A 24154-nucleotide genomic window follows, 5' to 3' on the forward strand; every position below is an offset into this window, starting at 1 on the left:
AGTCATCTCTCCAATGCGCTCTGTTTGGTAACCACTTTCCTTCCATTCCTCTATTATGGATAGAGGAAATCACGGGATGCTTGTTTCCCATGGAGTTCCCACAAATGGCTCTTGGGCTCCTACTGTCATCCACAGCCTTCTGCAAACCAAATTCTCACAGTTTGGGCTCTGATACTATTCCCCGCTTCTACTTCCGTTATATGATTTACAATCCTTTGGTGACGGATGATGGTGTGCTTCTTCCATGTGGACTTAGGTTGACATCTCCTTTAGATGGCTGCTTGTTTGGAGACAAGCCTTTAAGAGCCCCGATGCTATTTTATCTGGTAGCTGGGCACCATCTGATTTCTTCACCACATTTTGCTATAGCACCCATGTCTTCTGTGTTCTCTTCCTGAGGGCGAGTAACGAGTAGGGTCATGATGGAAGAACTACTTTTTCTTAAATTGGAAGTAGGATTTAGTGCGAGCCAAAAGTCCCATTCCTGGATATATGGGGTTTTCTTGGTTTTTTTAAATTTATTTTAATCTGCCTTTGGCTCCCTTTCAAAACCTCCTTGTTGATTTATGGTAGAGGTCTTATTGATCATCTTCCTGGGGAATAACAATCTCTGTTAATGCTGTCTTTGAATAGCCCCTGGTATTAATTTTTAAACCCTGTTGAGAGAGGGTGTTGGATCCATGTAGGCTAACACCATATCTGAATTATTCACTTGTACAGAATCAATCATTTTGTGGCTGGACGCTATTTACACAAACAATGATGGTTAATTGTCAGGGAAACTTTACAATAATAATCACTGAGAATGTCAGTGTGGCAGTTACATAATCTCCTGTCAATTTGAGCAAAAGGGTGGAGTCTAGCCTGTCAATCGGGTCACAGCTTGATGACTTCATTTGGAGGAGTGGAGATAAATAGCTCACTGGAAGTCAGACTCTCTCTCTCTGCCTTCTCTTTCCTGCTGTTGAGACACTCCGAGAGCTGGAGGAGACATGTGGAGATCCACACCAGCATTGAGATACTTCCATTGACACTGGATCCACAAGACTTTCTACCCACTGGCCTTTGATCTTCCTGCATTTAGCATCATTGCAAGTGCTGTGTGAGTCTAAAGAGGAATTTATGGACTAGTATCAGGCATATGGGCTAATATCAGACCTATGGACTTGATCTGGATTGGGTTGGGATGTTTTCTCAACATACAATTGCTCTTTTATATAAAGCTAGACACATATGAGAGCCTATGGATTTGCTTCTCTAGTCAACCCAGACAGTCATAGGTTTGCCAGAACAATACCTATCTTCATACAGAATACAGGGCACTGATGTGGCAAGACCATATTTGTCCACCTACCAACAGTTCAACAATCTTGGTACAGCTGTCTTCTGCTTCCTCAGACACCATGTATTTTCCATTTTAAGTCCTCAGATTATGTGTGTCTGAGGTAATTATTTTTATTGTTGTAAAAAGGACTTCAATTTGTATTACCTTCTGAGCATCAAAGGTAGGTTTTTGAATTGTGTTGTTGTGGTGGCGGCGGCGGCTTTGTTTTGTCTTAAGCAAGATATTCCTTTAATTGTGTAACTATTTAAAAATAATATTCAGTTAAGGAATATTTTAAAAAGCTCTCCTGGAGTTCTTACACTCAGAAAAGTGAGGCACACCTACAGTGCACTGGAAAGTGTTATTTATTACATGCAGTGCACATCCAATCTGAAAGAGGAAGTACTCAGTGGGCTAAATAAATATTTGCACATAGGAAAACTTTACAAGACCTGATTAGCAGGGAAGGAAGTGAGAGGCAAAAATTTGACTTCATGAAATATTCTGATTCATAGAATATTTTGTCAAAAGAAGTGATTTTATTTTCAAATATATATGGTCTATGAAATGTGCATATCGACTTTAGCAGAAAATATGTGATCACAAATGCTTCCCTCCATAGTGTTAGTATCTTGATCATCAAGGATTTGTGATTAAAAGGTTAATAATAATAGGCCCAAGGAGAAGAGACTTCTGTGTTGATGCAAGAATAAAAAAACAAACAAAAAAGGAAAATGTTGTGAATTTATTTCGAGCTGACTGAGGAGGAGCCTGGTGGTGTAGTGGTTACCCCTTGGGCTGCTAAATGCAAGGTCGGCCATTCAAATCCACCAGCCAGCTTCATGGGACAAAGATGAGGTTTTCGACTCCTGTAAAGGGTTACAGTCTCAAAAACCCACGGGGCCAGTTCTACCCTGTCCTATGGGGTCAGTACGAGTCAGAATTCCCTTGATGGCAATGGGGAAGGCTCACTGGCTACCCAGGACGTGCTTGTTGGTCAAGCACAGTCATTCAACCTGGACTGAAGAGGAGGGGATCACAGGGAAATAGGCAACCTTGTGTATGTTGCAAATGGCTGACGACCTTGACTGTTAACAGAAAGGTTGGGGGTTGGAACCCAGTGAGAGGCACCTAAGAAGAATGGCCAGGCAGTCTGCTTCTAAAAAACCAGTCATTGCAAACTCTATAGAACAGTTCTACTCTGAGGCATATTTTACGTATCATAGAATTCACCCATTTCAACCATAGTATAGTATCCAGTGCTTCTTAAAAATAAACTTGGTGAGGTCGCTATGAAGCATAACTGATATGATTGCACAATAAATTATTCTGTCTGACTTTAAAAATACATAAATGAATTTGGTGAGATGTTTCATCATCCCAGTAAGATCTAGCGTGCCCAGTTACTGTTAATACTTGTCCCCACTCCCTACCCCAGGTGATCACTAGTCTATTTCCTATCTCTGAAAATACACCTTTTCGGGGTTCAGAGAAATGGAATCATACCATATGTGGTCTCTTCAGTCTGGCTCCTTTCACTTAGCATAATGGTTTTGAGGTTTGCTCATGTCATAACGTGTACCTATATGTGTTTATTTACTTCCTGTTCATGAAAAATGAAACTCAACTTATTGTTTTCCTCTTACTGAAATTCAATAGGTTTCTTGTTGAATTTGTGGCACTTAAGCTAAAGACTTGACATATAGTAACATTATATTGTTAGTATAGAATCCTATGATATAATCATATATTAACTGATATATGATAGCATATCTCTGCAAGAAGCATTTATCGTGGACTACACATAGGAGATACAAAAATGAACAAGTCCTTGCTCCATAGAAGCTCTCCTCGAGGGGATGTGTCAGATAGAGAGGCGGCAGGTAATGAACCAGCATGAACAGTGCCATCACAGAGGCCAATATAGACCCTCCCAGCAACATCAAGCATAGGACAGCTAGATACCTGAAGGACGGTGGGATTATCAGGGGTTCATGAGGGAGACGGGAGCGGGGAGGGAGGGGAGAAAAGGAGAAGCTGATGCCAGGGGCTTAGGTGGAGAGCAAATGTTTTGAGAATAATGAGGGCAATGAATGTACAAATATGCTTTACACAATTGATGCATGTATGGATTGTGATAAGAGTTGTATGAGTCCCTAATAAAACAATTTAAAAAAAGATGTAAAAAAAAAAGAAAGAAAGAGACGTGAAATGCACCATAGAGGATACATTCGTTCTCTTTAGACTGAATTTCATGGGTAGTACAAGGGGTCTTTCCAGGAACGTTCTTGATGTTTTGGATTGGGACTCAGATAAAGTATGAATTGACAGTCCCATTGTTCTTAGTCCGTAGAGTCAGTTCCAACCTTGTGTCCGAATGAAACACTGCCCGGTCCTCCATCATCCCCATAACAATCTCTCTGTTTGAGCCCATTGTTGCAGCCACTGTGTCCATCCCTCTGGTCGGGGGCCTTCCCCTCTTTTGCTGCTCCTCTACTTCACCAAACATGGTGTCCTTTTCCAGGGACTAATCTCTCCTGATAACATCCAAAATACACGAGAAGAAGTCTCACCACCCTTGCCTCTAAGGAGCACTCTGGCCGTATGTCTTCTAAGACCAATTTGTTTGTCTTTTTGGCAGTCTATGGAACGTTAAATCCCGCAGTGAGAAATGTATTCCAATTTTAATTCTTTCTTGAAAAATCTTGTTTCTATTCAGTAGGTGTCAGTTTAGCACTAAGATCTCTATCATCAAGCCCTTGGCAATCTTTCTTACAAAGAGGAAGCGTTTTCCCCCCACAAGGCATTAAGACGTTGGCAATTCATGCTATGGAACTCAACCGTAATAGCAATATGGTTATATTTGCTGCCCCCAACTCAGCTAACCCCCGTGCCCATTGGGATAGGACCTGTGTAATCCATAGAGTTTTTATTGGCTGACTTGTGAAAGGAAGTAGGAGGCTAGGCTCCACCCCTACTCCTCCCCACCCCCACCCCCCACCCCAAATCTCCAAGGCTGGAAGCTCCAGGGACACCCGTTTGGCATCATCTCAACAGGCGTGGCTCCATCCAAGACCTGTGGGGGCCTCACTTGAGGTACGGTGCCCAGGACTTGACCTGGGGCTCCTTCAAGAGAGTGAGAGTTCTTCCCCGGACCCACCTGTCCTCTGCATCTCCATCCATCTTTTCCTTATGACAAATGCTGCTGCTCTTTTATTTGGGAGCAGTGACCTCAAGAGTCCTTTTAGAAAACCTCACTTGAAAATGAGTTGGCTGAAAAGACTGCTAAATAACTGCACAGAATTTACGTGTGAAGGGGCTTCAAACAGTTGGAAGAAAAGTTATTATCTTTCGATTCTATTTTCCCACAAACTTTCTGAAGTCCCCTTGTATATGCGGAGTGGTACTGCTGGCCGAGGAGTGTGGGCGGGGCGGTGCACTGGTTAAGTGCTCAACTGATAACCCAGGGATGGGCAGTGGAGAAAGAAGACTGTCAGCTTTGATCAGGACGGACAGCCTAGGAGCCGTATTGGGCAGTCCTACCGTGCTCTGTCGGGCCACTGTTGACTACCCTGGGAGTGGATTTTGTTGTGTAGTTCTTTGTTTGTTTTTATAGTACCTAGAATTACTGGTTTCCAAAATACTGTTCCAAACATTTTGTGAGCAGAATTTTTCAATTTAGGCTAAAAATCATATTTTGACAGCTGCGTATATAGGGGAGAGAAGGAAGCTTGAAAATTAAGTAGACCCTGATTTGATTCTCCTATGTTCTGATAGGTGGGTAATTTCACGTAGTACAATAAAGAAACCAAATGGACTCTTTTGAATAAAAACGTTCTGTGATAGTAAAATCCAGAGGAAAATCCCAAGTTGGGGCCTATCCCTATAAATGACAAAGTTGCCTAACTACACAGAGAATGGCAGAGGGGAAGTCGTGCAGTGAGGCAGGGCCCATGACCAAGGCAGGAGCCCCGTGGGTTTGAGAGCCCCGGGTGGAAGGTGAAGGAGTTAACAGGTCAGTGTGGGGAAGCATGCTCATCTCCTCTCCAGTGAGAGAAGGGTCTTTGTGGAAAGGTCAAAGTGAGGAGTGGGGAAATCTGAAAGAAGATGCTCTTGGTAGTTGCCCTAGATCAATTCCAACTCCCGGCACCCCGCGGGGGAGGAGCAGGCCTGCTCCAGTGCGTTTGGAAGCAGATCACAGTCCTGTCTTTCAGCGAGCCTCTGGGTGGGTTCATACTTTTGACTTGTCTCTGGGTGCTTAACCAGTCATGCCACCCACGGGGACTGGTCTAAAAGAAGATGAGAAAAGAAACATGAAGATTACATGGCTGCGTCAGGTGATTTACATGCAAATCTCCTTTGTTTTTCAAAACAATGCGGCCAGGCGGTTTCTATTAGTCATATTTCATAGATGACCAGACTGAGGCGCAGAGCTGTTCAGTCACTTTCCCTGGCCCAATGGGCAAGCTAGGATTTGACCTTGAACCATCAGTTCTAAACTTAGGCTTCTTCCCCGGCACCATACACCCTTACTTTGGGAGACGCCTCAACATTGTCAATGGCATACAACTTTCGCTGGGTCATTTTAAGCTTCTTCAGTCCTGTAGGGCCCAACAAGCTTTATAGAGAGCAGTAGAGGCTTGCTTAGAGGGGGTGGAAGGTGGGGAGTGGGGCTGCCAATCTTCTGAGCACAGTGCTTCAGGCTTTAGTGACCCTAAAACGTCCCTTATGTTGAGCAAAGACTTGGCAGAGACTACTGGGACTGGAGGGGGCAGGGTTGGTTCTGGTGGGAAACTGGAGTTTGAGTCCTGGTCAATGCACCTCAGGTGCAGCCACCACTTGTCTGTCAGGGAACTTCGCGTGTGGCTGCGGAGCTGAACAGGTCTCAGCAGAACTTCCAGGCTAAGATGAACTAGGAAGAAAGGCCTGGTAATCTACTTCAGAGAGGAAAAAAAAAGCATGTTGTGAAAACCCCGTGAATCACTGTAAACCGATCCTATTGTGGTCGTGGTCGTCTGGGGCAGAGGGCTGACTGGATAGCTAACTACAACAACCAGAAGACAGCACCGCCAACACAACTGGGGTCGGGGAAAGAGCCGTGCACCTGAGCCAGAGGACATAGGTGCAATGTGTCCCTGCCTGAGCACTAGGTCCGGAGAAATCTACGCGAACCCCTCGCAGGTCTGCCTTGAGAGGACTCCCCACTTCCAGGAACCCCAGGCCACAGTGACCGAAACAGTAGATTAGAATGACCCCCCAATGGAGGCTGTGTGTGTTCCGCGCCTTCTTGCAGGGCTCGAGCAGAGGAGCATGAGGAGTAATTTGGCAGACGTTGGAGAGGGAGACACCTTAACTCTCCCTTTTCCGGGCCAGAGGACTTACTCCTGCAGCCCTGCAAAGCCAGGCTCGGGGCATGGCCCGGGGCTGCCCACTCAAACGCTTGCTGGGCTGAGCGGGATCCTACCCTCCGTGTGAACGTGTTTGTCATGCTTGCAGTGGATCTTTGGGGGTTTCCGCAGGGCTTTACACTCACTCATTCTCCGAGGGGTAGTAGTCATCCTCATCTCATCGGTGGAAATGCCCACCTGTCTGTCAGCAAAAGTCCTCTGCAGCTAAGCAAACTCGCTGCTGGCCTGAGTCTGCGGTGGTGCTCTCGCATCAGTTCCCCTTTCTCCACATTTGAGTGCTGGCCTCAGCACCGAGACTTTGTCCTCCCTCTACACAGAGTGTTAGGAAGCGTGGGCAACTCTCCACGGCTTCTTCTACTTTATTCTCCACACTTGGCTTCTGTATTCCTCGGGAATGCCACCTGGGCTTCAGTGTCTGGTCTCCGGGAGCTGAGGTGGATGGGCAAGTGTGACAGGTAGGTTCTTTAAAGCTCATAAGCCTGGGGCTGGGGGGGCGGGGAGGGGATGCGGAGGCTAAAGATCTAGAGTAGATGTTCACAGGTGGGGCTGATGATGGTCACCAAGGGATGAAGTAAGACTCAGTCCAGAGTATGTGCTCACAATCTTTGCCCACCCCTCAGGCTTGCTTCTCAGACTGGCTAACTTGGAGGCGGGACATCACAGAGACGTGACACTTGGCAGCCGGTGAGCTTTGGCAAGCTAAGAGACAGGGCAAGCAGGAAGTAGAAGACACGTACCCAACAATCGGCTTTTGACTTGGGGTGCCTGGTCGTGGGGTGGGGGGAGGACCAAACGGCTCTGCCCCAGGAGACGCTGGCCTTGGATACCAGCCTTCCTGAGCCCTTGTGCCAGGGGGACAGCCAGCCAGAGGACAGACGCTATGCACAGTCTTACTGCTGGTGCTTTGCTTTCTATTTGGCCTTTCAGTCCTCCTGTCTACAAACATGCCCCATCCTTCTTTGCCATCCAAATGCCCTAATCACACGGATCGAGCCCTCTTGACACCAGAGCCCAATAACGAATTTGGAACAAAATAGTCTGAGGGCAAAAAGGAGGCTAGGCTGTGGTTTAAAAGCAGACTCCAAATACAGTGAACACGTTTGCATTTGCAAATAGACAAAAGACTGCCTCCATTAATAGTAATTTAGGCTAAGAGACAGGTGAAAGTGGGGTTTCCCTCCCCCCCAAGGGACCTTCCTAGTCTTCTGAAATTGTAATAACTAAGGAGATGAACTGTTTCTCTAACATGGGACCTCTGCTTTGGGGAGGTCTTAAGTGAGTACCCTAAAATGAGTATTTAATTACAGGCACAAATTCAGCTCTATCTTACATCTGCTGCTTGTTATTACAGACCACTCATGTTACTTACGTGTGATACTTTCACTTGTGTGTTGTAATTATATGTACCAAATGCTTACTAGGTTCTGTTTACTGTGTTTTTCACAATGAATGTAAAAGACATGGTCCCTGCATTCTTGAAGCTTCCAGCCTAGTGGAAAACAGTATTAATTAAGTCCTCACACGGAAGATGGTCATCTAGTGACATAGCGCTCTGGTTCTGAGTGACTGTGCACACCTGTTTAATCGATGTTTTGGTCATTCTGTTATCCCTGGCAGGAACCTTGGTAGCATAGGGGTTTACACGTGGGGCCGCTAACCGGACATTTGGCTGTTCAAAACCACCAGCTGCTCCACAGGAAAAAAGATGGAGTTTTCTACTCCTGTAAAAAATTACAAGCTAAGAAATCCCCAGGGGCAATTCTACCCGATCCTATAGAGTTGCTTTCCATCTGAATGGACTTGGCAGTGAGTTTGGTGTGGTTTTATATCCCTGGCTGTCAGATATCCCTTCTTGGGTGGAGATGGGCAATTTTGAGGAGTGGATTTTTATGGAGGTTGAGCCTGGAGCAGGAGGAGAGAGAATGTGAAAGTTGAAAAGATGAACCAAGCCAGGCTACTGAGGAGAAAATCAAAGTCAAGTGCTATGTTTCAGAGATCAGCGAGAGGTGGGAGTGGCATTAGGGGGGTCTCTCGGCCATTGAATTAACTTGTGAGGTGAGAGAACTGGAGCCAACCTGAGGTGCCTGGGAGCTTACCCGGAGTCCAGGCAAGTGGGGGAAAACTCCCCTTGCAGGTCCAGACAGTTGTGGAGAGTATGTGGTCAGGGGAAGGGAGAGCCAAAGACGGGGCACAGACCTTTAATCGGAAGCAAATTCTCTTCTCTGACACAGCATTGAACGTTATCTCTGAACTCAACATTGACGTCTATTCAGGCTATGGCTTGGGAAATCTGTGCCATTTGGAATACGTTAGAGGAAGCCAGGTGTGTTTGGGGTACTTTCTAGCTTCCTGTCAAGGCCCTGAGACTTCAGCACTGGGGAGGGTCCCATTCCCTATTCTCCCTTCTTTCAAGGTGTGATTGCTTTCCGCGTTCAAGTTCCAAAAAACATTAACTCAAGTCTAACCCTTAATGGCGAAAAGCAAAAACTCTCCCTTCCAGCTAGTATTTGCACTTTAGCAGGGGCTTTCAAAGAAATGCCTTGACCCCAGGAATGAGTAATATGGGAATTCCGAGCACCAGGGCAGGGCTGGTATATGGGACGAGGACAGAGGGACATCCCTTGGATTGCACCCTCAAAGCATCATCTTTTCTTTCTTCGACCATGACACCGGCTCTGTGAGAATCAGGGAAGAGGCCTCCCTGGAGGCCTAGCTGCTCTTTAGGAAGTTCTGGGAACCTCTCTCCTGATGAACAGAACCTTTAAATGAATATGTGCAGCTTCAGAGCAAGATCTCTCCTTCTGACCTTTCACAAGTTTACTCGATGTTCACCCGGGGGCACTGTTTGGCATTTGTAATTTGAGAAAAGGGGTTCTTCTCGATTCAGAAAGGTCCACTTCTAGAGATGGGTAGGAGGCCTGGATATTTGTCTACAAACTTGCTTCAAGGGACGAGAAAAGCGGAGTGCCAGCCCCATGCTCCTCTCGTTCCTGGACAGTGAGTGGAAGGGACTCTGAACTGGAATACTGCAGTTACCTACAATAGGGCCGAGGACAGGCAGGTTGTGAGGACTGCGTCCCTTTTCTCCTGTGGGTCACCATCAACAGCTGTTCTTTGTGCCGACGCCTCTTTGAAGCTGCTCTCCCAAGGGGTCAAAGGCAAAGACGCCACAAGTGAGATCAGATTAATCTCTTGAACATGCAAGCTTAAATGGTATCACTTCTCTGCTTTCATTTCTGGAGAGGGATAAACACCCCAAACCTCACTGGCCCACAAGACAAGCATGGTTGGGCCCCAGCTGACTGCTACGGCCCTGTCTCTCACGCATCTCTGCATTTTCGCCAAGTTGATCTTCTCATGCCTGCATGCATGTCCTCTCCTGGCTTTTGCACATGCTGCTTACTCCCTTGGCCTTGAATTCTTCCTAGTCACCACGCAGCCCTTCACCTAGTTAGCACCTTCTCCATCTGTTCTGTATCAACACACTGCCCCCGATTTTAGCAGCTTAATACAACAAATACTTTATTCTATCTCACAGTGTTGTGGGTTAGAAATGGGGCAGGCCTCTTGATGATTACCTTGTGCTTCATGGCATTAACTGGGGCCACTAGATGGCATTGCATTGGTGGATGGGCTGGCAAAAATTACACTGACTCAAAGCCACTAGCTACATACGAAGGAGCCCTAGTGGTATAATGATTATGAATTGGGATGCTAACTTCAAGGTCAGCAGTTCAAAACCACCAGCCATACCAAGGGAAAAAGACTTTGTTTTTTATTCCTGGAAAGAGTTACAGTCTCGGAAACCCACCGGCCAGTTCTACCCTGTCCTATAGGGTTGTTATGAGTCAGTACTAACTCAATAGCAGCAAGTTTTGGGGGACACACATGACTATTGAAACCTTGAAACGTAGCTAATTCAAATTAAGACATGTTAGAATTGTAAAATCCCACCTGAGTTTGAATATTTGTTAGCTCATAAAAGTAAAATATTTCATAAATATTTGATATTGATTACCTGTTAAGCTATAAAATATTAATATGGATCATACATGATATAGAATTGATTAGACATGCATTATAAATCAATGTAAATATGAAATAAAATATAAATACCATAAATTACTTAAATTCATCTTACCTACTTCCCTTTAAGATTTCAATGTGTCTACTAGAAATGTTCAAATTACAGATGTGCCTTACATTTCTGGCTTGGACTATATTTCTATTGGATAGTTCTGATTTAGAGCACTTTCTCTCTATAGGGTCCGATTGAAGTTATTTTTGTCAGGTTTTCTTTGTCATAGCTACTCAACTCTGCATCATAGCTTGCAAACACTCATAAATAGCAATTAATCACATATGTGACAGAGTTCCAATACAACTTTATTTGTCTGAACAGATGGTGGGCCAGATTTGGTGTCCAGGCCATAGTTTGGTGACGACTGACCCAGGGGATCCAAGATTTGATTCCCGTGGCCTGTGGTTCAGCCAAGATGGTTGGGCTGTTGGGCTTAGGGGGAGCTGGTGGCTTGCACGTTTATATGTGGCCTCTCTGGGACAGTCACCTCGGGTACGGTCATCTCAGGGCAGTGAAGATTCATCCACGGTGGCTCAGAGCTTTAGAAGGGGTATTCTAAGACAGAAAGGCAGAAACTGCAAGTTTTCTTATGACCTAGCCGTAGAAGTCCCAGAATATCTTTTTTACTGCTTTCTATTTGTCCAACAAATGACCAAGGCCAGCCTAGATTCCTGAAAATAGCAGCAATGAATCTGGGGCTCTCTAATTTACCACAACTTTCTTAAAAATCTAAGTTTAGACTAGACCTCTTACAGCCTTTCAAAGTACCACGAACTTCTCCTTTGTAACACTTAAATTATCGTTATATAGTTTTATAGTGATTTGTATGATCATTGTCTTGATCCTTTACAAACTGTAAGCAAGAGAACAGAAACTGATCTTTCCCCCATATATCTGTATTCTCGGAACTCGGCACAATGCTGGTCTCAACACATTATTGAACACATGGCTTAATGAATGGACAAACACTTCTCAGCCACAACTTCCCAGCCAACTAACGATACTCGGGTGGATGCCACATTTTTTTCCATATTGCCCTTAAGCCTATCACATGACCCTTGTTAATTTAGATCCATTCCAGTCCCAGCAACTCTTATTTTACTGTTTAGAAACTTGTTTGGAAAAAAAAAAAAAAGGAAACAAATCTACCTCATTCCTCTTATTACCATATTTTCACACCAATAAGGGGTCTGCTATATGGTTTTCACAAACCGTGCCACTTCCTCCTGCATCAGCCCCTTCCTGGCTTCACTGCGTGTGTGAAGTGGGGGCTCCTGAGAGGTGAAACGTGCGCTAACAGCTCCCCAAAGATCTAGCCGAAGATCCTTGTGCTCTGAGAAGGAATTCGGTGCCGCATGTCCCACCTAGAGGGCCGTTCAAGTCCCAGGCAGCTACACTTCTAAGCTTCTCGAAGACGTTGACTCTTCTGGTTTGTTTTTGTCTCCGTCTCACCTGCGGAGAGCGTGCCTCATTGACCAGCTGGGAGTGGGAGGAGGCCGAAGGCTGAGCCCTGAGTGATGGGTAGAGACAGACTCCATCCTTCTGTGGGGTTTTGGGGTCTCTTGCTTTGCTTGGAGTCAGGGCATTTTGTGTACAGGGAGGAGTTAAAAATGACCGCCTTCCATACTGACCTGGAGCTTGAATGACAGTTATCTGTGGACACTACCTCCCTTTGAAACCCCCAACCACCCCCTGGGGGTAGGTTGAGGCTGTCTGCTCCTATAAAGATTTCAAGTCTGGAAAAGAATAAGCGAGTAAAGCCCAAGAAACTCAAAGGGGCAGTTCTACTCAGGGCTCCAGGGTTGCTAAGTGAGAGTCAAGTGGATAGTAGTGAGTTTGTTTCCTTGTTTGTTTTTATTTTTATCTTTCCCTTTATTTATTTTATTTTATTAATGGCACAACAGGTTAAGACAACCACCAATCTTCTACCTTTCCCTGTAGCACAGGTGGAGGGACTAAGACCTAAGCTCCAGAGTTAAACTGACACTGAGGAAATTCAGGGACTGTGTAAAAGGCTGTCTCAGTGAGTTTCTCCGCTATCAGCAAGTTTCTGGACTTCTTTAGGGCCACAGATATTCTGAACAAAGTTGTGTTTTTGTTTTGTTGTTGTTCCCCAGCTTCCGTCCTGAAACCCTTCTCTTACTCCCTGTGCTGACGTATATGCCCGTCTCAGTCCCACCCTGCACGCGGCCACCCCCTCCCCTCATACTGCCCTTTGCCTGCACGAGGTCCCACATGTCAGACTTCAGATTTAAAATAAACTCTTATTTCCCTCTGTCTTTTTGCCCAAATATGCTTAGTTCCCCCAGAGCTCTTCCTGGTGTGGTTTAGAAGGAGCGCAGTACTGCGCCTGCAGCTAAACCCACTTGTTGAAAATTACCCACTGTCCAGGGTTAGAGCTGAGAAGAACTCACGGCCCGGCACACAGGGGCCGCTTAAGTGGAGTTTGAAGACTGAATGGGAAGGAAGGCTCCTGCTGGAACAGAGCATCCCTGGTCCTCTCCTATCCCATCCCCCTCTATCTCCTGAGCATCTCCTTCTGATTCTGGGAGTCACCACCACACCTGGTCTGGACTGGGTGCTGCTGAGAATGAGGAGCATCGGAATCCTGCCTGCTTGGAACTCATTTCTGTTTTAGGAGAGGATAGTGCTCAGGCAGAACTGAAACCTGCTACAATTTGAAAAGGAACTGACACTAAGGTGTTAAGAGAGCACTGAGAGGCTGCAGATAGTAAATTCCAATTCTCATGATCCCAAGTCTACCTTGTAAATCTGGCTGGGCAGAGGACGTACATTGGTACAGATAGCAACTGGAAACACAGGGAATCCAGGACAGATGACCCTTCAGGACCAGTGGTGAGAGTGGTGATGCCTGCAAGGTGGAGGGAATGTGGGGTAGAAAGGAGGAACCAACTACAAGAATCTACGTATAGCCTCCTCCCTGGGGGATGGACAGCAGAGAAAGGGCAGGGGAGTCGTCAGACAGTGTAACATATGACAAAATAATAATAATTTGTGAATTATGAAGGGTTCATGAGGGGGCGGGGAATGAGCAGCTGATATTAAGGGCTCAGGTGGAAGGCAAGCGTTTTGAGAATGATGATGGAAGCAAATGTGTTTCACCATCAACAATCCACATGATACCAGGTTCAATTAAAAAAAAAAAATCCCAACTCTACTATTTACTGGCTCGGTGGCCTAGGGCAAATTCTGTCATCTCTTTCTTTAAGACTCCTTTGTTTGATCTGTAATTTGGAGGGAAATAAGCCCACCTTGCAGTGGGGACCCCTGGCCTTGTAACGGTTAGTTGCAAGTTGGGCTGCTAATAGCAAAGTCAACCGCCTGGAGGCAGAAAGACGAGGCTTTCTGCTCTGTTACAGTCTGGAAATTGACAGAGACAGTTCTACTCTGTCCTATTGGGTCGCTATGAGTCAGAACTGGCTTGATGGCCGCGAGTTTGTTTGTTTGTTTGTTTGTTTGTTTGTTGTATGGAGAGGAATGAGTAATACTATTGGCAGTGACTCGGTATCTGATTCCCACTAGGGTTCTACCATCGGCCAGGCATGCCAAGTGAGTGTTGTGTGCCAGGCATGCCAAGTGAGGGTTGTGTGCGGTGGGCGTTGCCTAGGCAGAGGCTGTCCTTTGTAGGGTTCTAACCCGTTCACCCTGCTCGCAAGGTCTATTGTGCTCAGAGCTGACGGAAATCTCCTCTCAGAGAATCCCCCCATAAATTCTCAGGTTCTTTCCTCTCCCCTTCCCCTTTTGGCTCTCTCCCTACAAAAGCAAGAGTTTCCACTTCGCAGGGGTAGAGAAGCAAGACTTGTGGTTGCGGCTGGGGGTTCATTTCGGAGGGCTCTTCTTCAGAGCCCAAAGCAGCTTACCTACCACATTCCTGCCACACCCACCAAGACTAGAGTGGCGAGGAATTCATTTCTATTTCATAAACGAAGGACTGACGCCCCTTAAAGTGAAGCACAGGAGTAACTTGGATTGCTAACCCCAAGGTCGGCCGCTCAAAGCCACCCCAGGGGGGAAAGGTGATGCTGCCTGCTCTTGTAGAGATTCACAGCCCTGCACGCCCTAGGTGGGGTCACTATGAGTTGGCACTGGTTCAATCACGGTGGGTTTGATGTTCAGTTTCTTCTTGTTTGTTTGCTTGTTGGCTTTATGTGTAGAGCTGGGATTTGAACTCATGAACTCTACATTCAAATCTAGTGCTCTTAATGCATCATGAAATGGCAGGGACAACCTAGCTAAGGTTTTCCAGGACTGCATATTACCTGAATTTCAGAGTAATTAGAGGTAAAATTTATACAACTTATAGTTTGATTTTGTATCCTTGTTTGATATGTCATCCGAAAATACAAATTAGGAAGAAAAAACCCCGCATATTTGGTTTGGTCAAGCATAATGGTGTCTGGTTTGAAAACAACAGATTCCCCACACCATGTAGTTCAAACTCAGGTTCTGTCGTGAATAGCACGCTGTTGGTGATTTACTATGCGAAAACACACAGGGATCAAAGGGAGAACTCTCTTCCTGGCCCTGTCCTTGAGCGGTGATCAAGTTGACCCAACTGGTGATGCCCAGGTTCTGCCGCCTATGGAAATGACTAGAAGGGAGGGCGAGAGCAACCTGAAGCTGGCCAGTTCAGTTCGTTTGCTGAATATCTATTGTGTATTTCAGCAACTGAGACTATGTGCATCTTGTTGTCGTAAAATGCTAACTTCCTACATGTAAAAGGGTTCCTGCCAGTTAATAAGAAAGATAAGAAAAGCAGCAATTCAAATTAAAAGTGAGCAAAAGACGTTTGCAGACAGTTCACACATAGAATTGGAAGCACTATCTTTCCTACATTTGAAAAGGTGCCCCTACTCACTCACAATAAGGGACATGCATTTTAAAATGACAAAGAGATGCCAGTTTCACCTTCCCGATGGACAGAGAGGACAGAGATCATGAATTGGATAGCATTACTATGTCAATCAAAGGAATGTGACAACCAGCACTCCCAGGTTTTGGGTGAGTATGAACTGACATGATCTTATGAGAGAGGAATTTGTCAGGGATCTGTAAAATTTAAAATTGCTAGTACCCCGTAACCCATTGCTCAAGCCTTTCCACTTCTGTGACTATAGCTTCCTCCCATACATGTGAAAGGGCATATGTTTAAGCTCATTCACAGCAGCCCCCCCCAAAATGGAAACAATCTAAATATCCATCAAAGGGGCTTAGTAAAATAAGTGATTATCATTGATATGAGGGGGCTTCCAAACGTGCATAGAAAAATGGAGTTGGAAGATAATGATATTTTCCCACTAACTTTTTGAGGTTCCCTTGAACAATAGAATAACCTACACCTGTTAGAAAGAAGCTGCTCATTATGCACTGATACAGAACCGTCTCCAACATCATGGTTAAGTGTAGGCAGTAATGTAGATAGGATGCTACCCTTCGTGTTTCATAAGAGAAAAGAATATGGGTGCCAGTTGTGCTCTGTTTTGTTTTGCTTTGAAGAACTATAAGCAGAGGTTAAGAAACTGGACACTGGTATGACCACTCTAGTCACATCTATGACCAGGGGAGAGAGACCTACTTCCCACCATTTCTCACTGTGCCTGTTACATTTAGTACGTGTGCAGATATCATCTACTCTAAAAAAAAAAAACACAACACTTTCGAGCGTGTAGTCTGGAAGGGGAGAAATTTAACAGAAGCGCTGCCCAATACCCTTGTTTGCTTTCAAGGGAACATAGAAGAAGGGCATCTGGCACAGCCCATAGCAGCCACTCTCCAAAGACGAAATCGCTTCTTTGGAATTTGGATCAGAACTAGCTGTGCATCTCCTGAGCATTGGTTTGTTTTCATCTTATGGGCAGTTCTATGGATTCATCCACTGATCAGGCTTCCTTTTTCACACTGGATATTAAAAAGCTCTGCGCCAAATTAATGTCCTACCCCATACCAGCGAAGTAGATTTCTATGGTTAGCATTTATTACCTGGCTCTATTTTATATACATCTTTGATTTGTATTTTTATAAATTTCTAACATTGGTCATGTTTCTTTATGATATGTTTCTCTGCAAGCCATTCTATACCCTTCTTTGGTATAAGTTCAGGTAAGTGGGTGAATGGAAAAGAAAGAAAGAAAGAAAAGAGAGGAAGAGAATGTAAAGTCAGGGCTGTGACAACTTGACTCCATCAGGTTGATTATGTAACTACTCCAGTGCCGTGGCTTTTCAAAGTATGACCCTTGGACCAGCAGCATTGGGGTGACCTGGGAGTTTTGTTAAAAATAAAAATTCCTGAGCAGAAGCCTGGGGAGGTTGAACAGACTCTGTGGCACATTAAAGTTGAGAACAGATGCACCAAAGAAAGATTGATGTCTAAACATGTCCATCATTCTCACGGTCCTGGTTCAGGTAAAGCATCTTAACTGCTGAAATAAACAACCCCGCCCCCCCATCCCAAGAGCTGAACACAATAAATGCTTCTTTTTTGTTTCCGAGTGTAGGGGCCCGGCTTGGTTTCATTCACTTATTCAGTGAACAGTGAACAGCCTTTGCCATCTTCTAAGTCCTTGGACTTCTCTGGATCCTGTCAAGAAAGCAGGAGAAGGAGGAGCCAGTAGGGAGGCTTTTGGAGCCAGATCTGGAAGTAACACCCTCCTCTTCCACCATATTGCCATGATTCATGGATTGAAACACAATCACATGGCTTGCTCACTTCCGGGAGGCTGGAAACCAGGGCCTGTCTGTGGGTACGCGGCATTGTCTCTGCCACTCTCAGGAGCCTGTGTCCCAAGCTCTGATTGGCATGTTTTAGTAAGGACTGTTTGTTTTTTCAGTTTTGATTTCTCATTGATTTTATCTTTTCATTTTTGATTCCAGCACTATGGGACAGAGAAGCATTCTCTTTGTGATGATCAGCCTGCTCTACGGTAAGCACGCTTGGACTTTATGAAGACCTAGCATCCTTCCACTGCTCTCTGAACTCTGCAAGTCCCAGTCCGAGACATGGTGGGGTTTTAGTCACTTCCTCCCGAGGCTGTGCCATACTGCATGCAAAAAGTCTCTCCTGGAGAAGAGAAGCGTAGAGCTCGAAATCAGGTATCTCAGTGATGGATAGCAGACAGGGATGAAGTCCTACTCTTGTGTGCGTGCTCTTCCTCTGCCACCTCACACCCATGGTCCTGGGTGCACAGAGCAGGGTGGACTGGACCGGCCAGCAGTGCCCAGGGAGCCAGACAAAACACCACTGACGCTCGATCCTTCTGTTCCGTGTAGACTCCCTTCTGGTCTTCTTTATCCCTATTGCTGGCATTCTCTGGCCATTAATAAGCAGCTGACAGGCTTCCAGAACTTCCTTTTGCCAGGGAGCATTGGTCTACATGTTCCCTGCAGGCTCCCTCTACTCTCTTCTCTGCCAGCTTGCTCCCTCAGACCGGAGTTGTAGCTGTCTATGGGGAAGATCAAGGGCTCCCGCTCTCTACTTCCTGCTTCCGTGACCTTCCACTGGGCTCATCAACAGATGAACCATGAAGCTAATGCAGCTGGAGCCTTAGGACGCCTTGTGGGCACAACCCCTCCCCAGAGCCCCTTTCAAGAGCACATCAAGGCTCCTCAAAGAGTAGTCACCGGTCTGTGTGTGGCTAAAATGAGCATGAATAAGGTCTTTTAACCACAATAAAGCGAAGACTCCTGCCCCTTTCCCACAGGGACTTTCTCCTCCTTTTGGGTGATGTGATGAGGGACACAGGCACCTGCCATTTGTCATTTTTGTATCATTTTTCTTAAAGCCGCCCACAAAGCTCGGCTCTTCCGTGTTGCTGTTCCTCTCTGAGTTTCATGTGAAATGGGATTGGCCAGAGCCCCTGCATCACATCCTAAGACTCTGCCTTTCAGTTTCCTCCTGCTGCTCATTTTCTCACACTGAGCACAGAGAGGGAAGTCATCCCAGGCATGGTGAGAGGCAGATGGGAAAGGTTAACTGAGCCTGCAAGGCAGCATCCAGGCAGCCTGACAACCCTTGGGCGAGCCACAGGTCTCCTCTAGGCGCTTGGCCCCTGTCCCCATCCCAGTCATAGGTAATAGGAACCAGGGCAGCAGAGGGAGCTGCTCCCTCATATTCATGCTGGCTATGCTAGGAAACTTGTGCTTTCTGTTTTCTGCTTAGTGCATAGGAGCTTGTTCAGTCTGAGGATGAGGTCCATAGATAGGGTAACTAAGCACTTCATTGCTGATGATAGCAATACCTCTACCTTCCAGGGACATGACCAAGTACTTTAGCTTTGGAGTGTGTGTGTGTGTGTGTGTGTGTGTTTTAAAGAGAGATGGACTTTGGAGAATGTTATCAACAGGATTCTTTATCCATCCAGCTTCTTTTATTTGACAGATATGTATGCAGCACTTACTCTGTGCCAAGTACTGTTCTAAGCACTTTATAAATCTTAACTCATTGAAACATCACAATAAATCTATGACCAAGATCTGTTGTTAGTCCCATTTACATTTACAAGAGCAGGTAGTAACTTGCCTGAGATAACTGTGGTAAAGATTGATAGGGCTTGCATCCACATGCGGGACAGCAGGGAGTGATGGGAGATTGGATTCAGTATCTGTTCACTTACCCTGTTCCTCCACAGATGTTGAGCCAATTCCTACTCAGACCAGCAACATAGGGCAGGAGAGAACTGCACTCTCGGATTCCCCAGGCTATATATACATCTTTATGAGCACAGACAGCCTCCCCTTTCTCCCGCAGCACCTGATGATGGATTCAAACTGCTGACCTTACCATTAACAGCCCAATATGTCACTGGGGTCCTATCTGATCACTTAACAATGACATTATACTGCTTCTCCCAACCTTTGCTTATGAGCCACCCATAAGTGGTAGAATTTCTTCCTTGGTGACCAGAATGACTTCTACTGGTCCTATTGCTTTTCCCTTATCCATTCTCATAAGCTCCTCACCAGCACACCCTCTGCCTGCCTTTAAGACAGCACCCTGGCTGCCCTGAAAGGTGGCCCCAGTCCTCATCACAGTGACCTGACCAGCTCCTATGACCTGCATAAGAAGGAGGGAAAACACCCTATAATTTCTTTCAGAATAGACTAAATTGAGGCATCACTTCTTCCCAAAGATCCTGATTCTGCAGGCTGAAAGTAAGAAAGTAAAACCACCACCCACCCACCCCCAGCAAACTGGGTCCAAACGTCACTTTGGCCCTTGCTTTTTGCCTTTGAAACCCTGCTGGAAAGTTCTTTGCTCCTGCAAAGAGTTGTCAAGGTTGCAACTTTGAAAATAACTCCCCCAAATGGCACCTCTTTGTGCCTAATGGTGGTGAGAGAGGAATTGATTATATTTGGGGCATTACAAATGAAAAGTAAGATAGGAAGATGGTAACGTTTGCTAGGGAAATAACACACACTATCAAACACACCCACAGATACAAATCTTCTCCTCCTCTGTTTCCGCCTCCTCCTTTTTTTCTTTAAAGGAATCAGCCTGAGTTTTATCCATCTTTCTTCATGTCAATCTCTGCTTCCCCAGCTGGTGAAGGGATAATGAACTAGTCACAGGGTCGGGCATCCAATGAGAGAAAGGTGATACAATTGGCCTAGATCATCCACAGCATAAATGCATTGTCGACTGATTCACTTGACAGTCAAGATGACTGCTGAGTGAAATCATCCATTTCCCCTGCCTGGCACATGCCTATCTTCCGTGTTCTTCCTCAGTCATGTGACTCAGACATGGCAATAGTTTGCTTGTTTTTTTAATTTTAACAGTTCTGCTGACATATACCGTATATACTCAAGTATAAACCAACCTGAATATTAGCCAGGGCACCTAATTTTACCACAAAAACTGCATAAAAATGTGTTAACAAACTTGGCCTATACATGAGTATATATGGTAATCCATATACCACACAATCCAATGGTTTAAATACACACAAAAAGAATTGTGCTATCATTACCACAATCAAGTGGAGAACATTTTCTGCACTCTTGTACTTATTATTATTAGCTCCCCATTTCCTTCCACCAGCCCCTGCCACAACCCTCGGAAACAACTATTCATCTACTTTTTGTTTCTATAGATTTAACTATCCTGGATGTCATGTACAGAAAACCACTCAAAAGAGCCCCCACCCCCAAAACAAGCAAACAAATACACAGAAAAACCTCAATTCAAAAGAAAGCAGAAAATAACAAAAACTAAAATGGCAATGAGTTTTTTGAGTGAGAGAACAAATTTAAAATGGGCTACCCCTATTCTTGAGGTGAAAATTGGATGACTGAACGAGGTGGAGGTGGTATCAGAGGATTGTTTCTGAAGGTACTGGCAAGGGAAAACCAACCAACCAAAGAGCCCAGTCACTAAGTCCATTTTGACTCCTGCTCCTCTAGTGCGTTACAAAACACAGTTTTCTTAGCCATTATCTTTTTTTTTGATGCTGTGATTTTTAAAAAATTATTTTATTGGGGGCTCGTACAATTCTCATCACAATCCATGCATCCATCCATTGTGTCAAGCACATATGTACATTCGCTGCCCTCATCATTCTCAAAACATTTGCCCTCCACCTCATCCCTTAATATCAGTTGCTCATTTCCCCCTCCCTCCCCCCCTCCCTCATGAACCCTTCATAATTCACAACTTATTATAGTTTTGTCATAAGTTACACTGTCCGACGTCTCCCCCTGCCCTCTTCTCTGCTGTCCATCCCCCAGGGAGGAGGCACTACCTAGATTCTTGTAACCGGTTCCCCCTTTCCACCCCACATTCCCTTCACCCTCCAGGCCTCACCCCTTTCACCACTGGTCCTGAAGGAGTCATCTGTCCTGGATTCCCTGTGTTTCCAGTCGCTATCTGTACCAATGTACATCATCTGGTTTAGCCAGATTTGTAAGGTAGAATTGGGATCATGATAGTGGTGGGGAGGAAGCATTTAAGAACTAGAGGAAAGTTATATGTTTCATTGTTGCTACGCTGCACCCTGATTGGCTTGTCTCCTCCCCTCAACCCTTCAGTGAGGAGGTGTCCAGTTGCCTACTGATGGGCTTTGAGTCTTCACTCTGCACTCACCCACCTTTACAATGATATTTTTTGTTCTTTGATGCTTGATACCTGATCCCTTCGACAGCTAGTGGTCATGCATGCTGTTGTGCTTCTTCCATGTAGGCTTTGTTGCTTCTGAGCTAGTTAGCTGCTTGTTTATCTTCAAGCTTTTAAGACCCCAGACACTATATCTTTTGATAGCCTGGCACCATCAGCTTTCTTCACCACCTTTGCTTATGCACACGTTTGTCTTCAGTGAGCGTATCAGGAAGGTGGGCACCCACTGATCTGATTTTTAGTTCATTGATGTCTGATAACTGGTCCCTTCTGCACCTTGTGGTCAGACAGGCTGGTGTGCTACTTCCATGTGGGCTTTGATGCTTCTGAGCTAGATGGCTGCTTGTTTATCTTCAAGACTTTAAGACCCCAGACGCTATATTATCTTTACAGAAGCTCTTCTCCAAATTTGTCTTCCACTGTGCTGCCAGATGGGTTCAAATACCAACCTTTAGGTTAGTAGTCCAGACTACAGAGGCATCTTGAATTGTCAAAATAAGTATCCTAATCTTCCCGCTTCTCACCATTTTAAGAAGCCTGTATTCCAGCTTTAATTCTGAGCATTTGCCGAAAGCTATGGATAACAGGGAAAGCCTGGAATTCATTTGCAGAGTCCCCATGCATATTAAAGCCTCCATTGAATCCCCTCAGACATTAACGAGGGACGAGAACACTTGTCCTCAGGCAGAGTGCATTAGAAAGTGGATTATTTCCACTGTCTCCAGACAGCCCAGGAAGGGCCGTCTCCCTGACGGACTTGCCCGGATGTGTCTTTGATGGACCAAACCCAAACCCAACTCACTGCCATCAAGTTGATGGGAACTCCTCTTGACCTGATAGGACAGGGTAGAACTGCCCCGAGGGTTTCTGGGACTGCAGCGGTTTATGGAAATAGAAAGCCCAGTCTTTCCCCAGCTGCTGCTGTTTTCGAGCTGCTGGCCTGGCAGAGCTCAGCCCCGTGAGTAATCATTATGCCACGAGGGCTTCTTGACGCGCAGTATTGGGAACATGTTAATTTCACCATCATATTTGAAAGACAGTTTTGCTGGAGATATAATTCTTGGTTGGCAATTTTTTGGAAAAGAATTGTGTATAGGTGATTGCATTACCTTCTTGCTTGTATGGTTTCTACCAAGATACCAGATCTGAGTCATATTAGTCCTTTGAAGGTAACTTCATTTTTCCTGGGCTGCTTTTGGGATTCTTTCTTTATCTTTGATTTTAGAATGTTTGATTATGATAGGTCTTGGTGATCTTCTTTGCAGTATATTCTATTTGGGACTCACTGAGTCTCTTGAATGGATAGCTTCTTGTCATTAATGATATCAGGAAAATTTTCTTCCAACAATTTTGTTGGTGCTTGTCTATCAATCTGTCCGTGTATGTATTTATGTATCTATTTATATTTCCATCTATCTGTCTCTTCTTGTCCTGGAATTCATCTGATCAAATGAGTTATTCCTCTTGATACTGTCCCACGTAATTCGTAGGCTTTCTTCTTCTTTTTTTGGCTTGGTGGTAGCTGTTCTTTTTTCTGAGTATTCTTCTAATAGGTTAATACAAAGAATTTCCCCCCCAGTTCTATTAAATCTGCTTTCACTGAATCCCCAAGGAGTTACCTATTCCTGAAACTGAAGTATGACTTCTGGATTTCTATTTTTTATATGGTTTCTAATTTTTCATTTATTTTGTTCATTTGTTCCTGCGTTGTTTTCCTGAATTTTTCCAGTCTTATCTGTATTTTCTCTGATTTTTGTCTGTGGTATCCTTGATCTTTTTCTTACATTGCCAAAAGAATAAATCTTCCGAATCCCTTATCAGATAGTTAGAGGAGCATTTCCTCCTTTGGAAGATTTTCTGGCTACAATTTAGCTAAACTATTTCTTTAAAAAGAAATGTTATGCTCATTATTCATTTTTTCTTTGCATGCTTGGTTATTATAATTCTTTTGCATTTTATATTTTATAATTCTATTATTACTTCATTTTCGTTTTAAATGTTAACCCATAAAATACGTTAGTCCTACTTTCCTTGTACTTGATGTAACTAAAGTATCTTCTTCACTCAGACTTTTACTCCCAACCGATACACAAGACAGCAATGTGTCCTCAGGTTTTGGTGTTTAATTTACTGTAAGGTTTGTTTATAGGCAATAAAATCAGTCCCCTTATATTCATTTATCCACAATTATTATATCTGGTTTATCACTCTGT

The 24154-nt window shown here is 44.9% G+C and overlaps 1 protein-coding gene across 3 annotated transcripts in view; it reads left to right on the top strand.

Moving 5' to 3' along the window:
- Positions 1-24154, top strand: part of CD86 (CD86 molecule) — an 84823-nt gene that overhangs the window by 30973 nt on the left and 29696 nt on the right. For all 3 annotated transcript variants that reach the window (XM_045287561.1, XM_045287563.1, XM_045287562.1), the window contains exon 2: positions 17705-17754. In XM_045287561.1, the coding sequence (XP_045143496.1) occupies positions 17705-17754 (50 nt within the window). The remainder of the gene's footprint in view (positions 1-17704; positions 17755-24154) is intronic.

Source organism: Echinops telfairi, unplaced genomic scaffold (genome assembly GCF_000313985.2).
Source record: "Echinops telfairi isolate 266 unplaced genomic scaffold, ASM31398v2 ScPeMD7_17;HRSCAF=63, whole genome shotgun sequence".
In the NCBI taxonomy this organism is placed as follows: Eukaryota; Metazoa; Chordata; class Mammalia; order Afrosoricida; family Tenrecidae; genus Echinops; species Echinops telfairi.